General features: G+C 69.0%; 1 protein-coding gene across 1 annotated transcript; it reads right to left on the bottom strand.

Annotated features, from left to right (window-relative positions):
- Positions 1-1417: 1417 nt before the first annotated feature.
- On the bottom strand, positions 1418-2989 carry APLN (apelin). The gene is made up of 3 exons (XM_088527644.1): positions 2923-2989; positions 1649-1820; positions 1418-1531 (listed from the first exon to the last, which is right to left on the bottom strand). The coding sequence occupies exons 1-2, from the start codon at positions 2987-2989 to the stop codon at positions 1654-1656; spliced, it is 234 nt and encodes a 77-aa protein (XP_088383770.1). The 3' UTR covers positions 1418-1531; positions 1649-1653.

The raw sequence follows: 2989 nt of genomic DNA, 5'->3' as shown, positions 1-2989 counted from the left end.
TGCTCTGGTGCCGCTTGCCCTTTCCATGCCCGCGGGCACCGGCACTGCCGGGGTGACGCAGCCTCCTCACGGCAGCAGCACGGAAGGGGCACGAAGGAGCCCGGCAGACTCCCACCTGCCTGTGGGCAGGCAGCCAGGTCAGGAAAAGCCAGAGATTCCTTAGGATCTCCCAGCCCAGGAGCCTTTTCCTGCGGCACCAGCTGGCCACCACCCAACTGGGGGGTCCTCCCTGGCCTCCCCTTTCCAGGCTAGCAGCGGAGCGCCAGGGTCACAGCCCAGCTGTGCCTCTGCTGGCCACTGGCCAACGGCCCCGGCACCCCTGCAATGCCAGCGACGCTGCTCGCCAGCCTGGCCTTCTCCGCAGGCTCCCAGGCCTGATACCAGGGTGAGCGGATGGAAGAGCATCCTGCCCTGGCCGATACACACACACCGGGGAGCCGTGCGCTGCCCTGGGCTCCTCCGGTGCCGCAGATGCCTCCTGGGCTTGGCCTCGCAGTGTCGGGGGAGGCAGCGGGAGCGCTGGCGCACGGTCTGGCCGCGCATCCCTCCCGTGCTGGCGCGTGAGCTAATCCAGGCCAGCTGGGCCCGGCCCTGCTTCCCCACAGGCCCCGCTCCTGCTGCTGGGGCCTTCTCGTCCCGCCGCGGCCCCCCTGCCTTAACCCGCTGTCCCCAGCCCCACGCCTGGAGCCCTCGGCCCCTTTGTGCATCCCTCCCACCCTAGAGGAGCCCGCGCTGCCCTCCTCATCCCCACGGTGCCCCCCCCCCAAGCCCACAACAAGGGTTTTTGGCCATCAAAACTCTTTATTACAAAGATGTATTTACACGGGACAAACCTTTACAGACACAAAGAGACATGGTGACCCACAAAGACGGCCCTCGCGGAGCATAAAGGCATCCCCTTGGGTACGAGTTAAGTGTTTTATATGAGGCTCCGACACCCCCTCCCATCTCGGTGTGGGCAGAGGGATCCCCACCCCCCTCCCCCGAAATGCCCAGGAATCACTCCCGCCCCGAGCAGGGCGGCCCCTCTCCAGGCTGGCACCAGCATCGCTCGAGGCTCAGGGCAGCCTCCGCTCATGCCTAGGGTGGACCTGCCCTCCCTGAGGGGCCCCGAAGCCCGAGGTGGGTCCTCTGGGCTCTGGCTGGAGCAGGGAAGCACCACAAGAATAAATAGCCCTCCCGGGAGCAGCCGCGCGGTCTCGCCAGGGCCAGGGCTGACAAAGTGCTGTGTGCCAAGGCCGCGTGCCAGGAGGGCACCGCCACCAGCCTCCGAGACACGGCCCGAGGCCCCGGTCAGGGGCTGTGTTGGGGACATCCTCTCTCCCTCCAGCCCCTGTGACAGCCCCAAGAGGCAGCCAAGGGGCGAGCGGTGGTGCCGAGGCTCCTGCTGGTGCCACCAAGGGACAGCTACAGGAAAGAGGTGACATGAGGCCGGGGCTCACAGGTGGCGGCCGGCACTCGAAGACAAGCAGACCAGGCTATGAAGCAGAGCAGATGATGCAGACGAGTGCCCCAAGGGCTGGTGGCCAGCCTGCAAACAAGCAAAAAAATAAGAAAAAAATTGGTATCAATGAGCGTCCTTCTGGTGCCAGCATCGCCACCCCAGTGTCTGGGGCTCCACGTCACCCAGCCCCCATGTGCTCCTCACCTGTGTCAGAAGGGCATGGGCCCCTTGTGTGAGAGCCGGGGCCGGGGCCTGCGGAGCCTCCGCCAGCCGCCCGGCCGCTGGCCGGCCCCGCGCCGGGCGCCCCGTGGCTGCACCAGGTTGCGGGTGAGACCCTTCTCCGCTTCCTTCCCATCTGGCGCCTGACACAGTGGCCCTGAGGGTGACAAGAGCAGCATTAGTCAGGTCTGGGGGCAAAGCCGCCCTCAGAAGGGTCCCGACGCTGGCCCAGCTTCCTGCCGCCTCTCCCCACCACCCGCCAGGGCTTCCTCTTCCTCCCTCGGCCCTTGCATCCTGCGGAGATCCGCAGGAGCCCCAGGGGCCAGCGCGGGGTCCCGGGGGCAGCCTGTCCCTGGGGGAGCAGCCAGCACAGAGCTGTCCGATGCCCTGGCCCAAGGCAGGCAGCAGCAAGGCCCCGGGCAGCACAGCCCATTTCCTGAATTGCCCCGGGCAGGAGCCATTCGCCTGCCGAGTGCTTCCTGAGCGGGGCCACCTGCGTGGCCACTGCTGGCGGTGCGGCCACCTTGTGCTGCCACGGCCACCAGCAGGCACCCAGCACCCTGCCCTGGGCTCCTACTGGCACCCACTCTCCCGACGGCCGCATCCTGCAGCCACCCAGGCCACAGCCACTCGTGAGCTGGATGCTCCAGTGCAGTGGGTGGCTCCCGGTGCTACTGGTCCCGCGGCCGCCTGTCTGCTCTGCCAAGTGGCTTCCAAGCAGGAGGGCAGCATCGGCGACGGCACCCGTGGGGCCTTCTCCCCATCCCAGCGCATCTTTGCTCCGCTAGTCCAGCTCCAGCTGCAACACAGGCAGAGGTCCAACCCACTCCACACCCAGTGCCGCTGCGGAGGGGGTGGCCGGGCCCGGTGGCCCCATCTCCAGCTGCCACAGCCCTGACCGTGCCCCCACGCTGGGCTGTCACCTGGGGCAGCCGCACCAGGCAGGCCGTGCCCGGCTCGCCAGGCTCTTGTTCGGTGCCCATGGACAGCGTGAGGTTTGTTGCCACCATGAAAAGCGCTTTGTCCACGCTCTGCGTGCAGCAAGGGCACCGGCATGGCAGAGGCACCGGCATCCCCGGGCACCGCGAGGCCCACAGCGCCTGGCCCCGCGCGGGAGCCCTCTGTCCAGCCAAGGGGCTGCCTCCCGCGTCCCGCCGTGTCCCCGCTGCTGGTCCCGCCGGAGCCGGCCCCTCCGGGCGGCGCAGCCCCCCCGGGCAGGGGCAGGGAGCGCCCCCCGCGGCCCCCAGCCCCGCACTCACCCGCGGAGGCGGCGGCCAGGGCGAGCCAGAGCAGGAGCAGCGCCAGGAGCCAGCGCCGCGCGGCCAT

Source organism: Tinamus guttatus, unplaced genomic scaffold, assembly GCF_059628265.1.
Source record: "Tinamus guttatus ecotype Peru unplaced genomic scaffold, ASM5962826v1 Tinamus_guttatus_pri_ptg000287l, whole genome shotgun sequence".
Classification (NCBI taxonomy): domain Eukaryota; kingdom Metazoa; phylum Chordata; class Aves; order Tinamiformes; family Tinamidae; genus Tinamus; species Tinamus guttatus.
The sequence above is the reverse complement of the archived record's forward strand: the minus strand, read 5'-3'. Positions and strand labels throughout refer to the sequence as shown.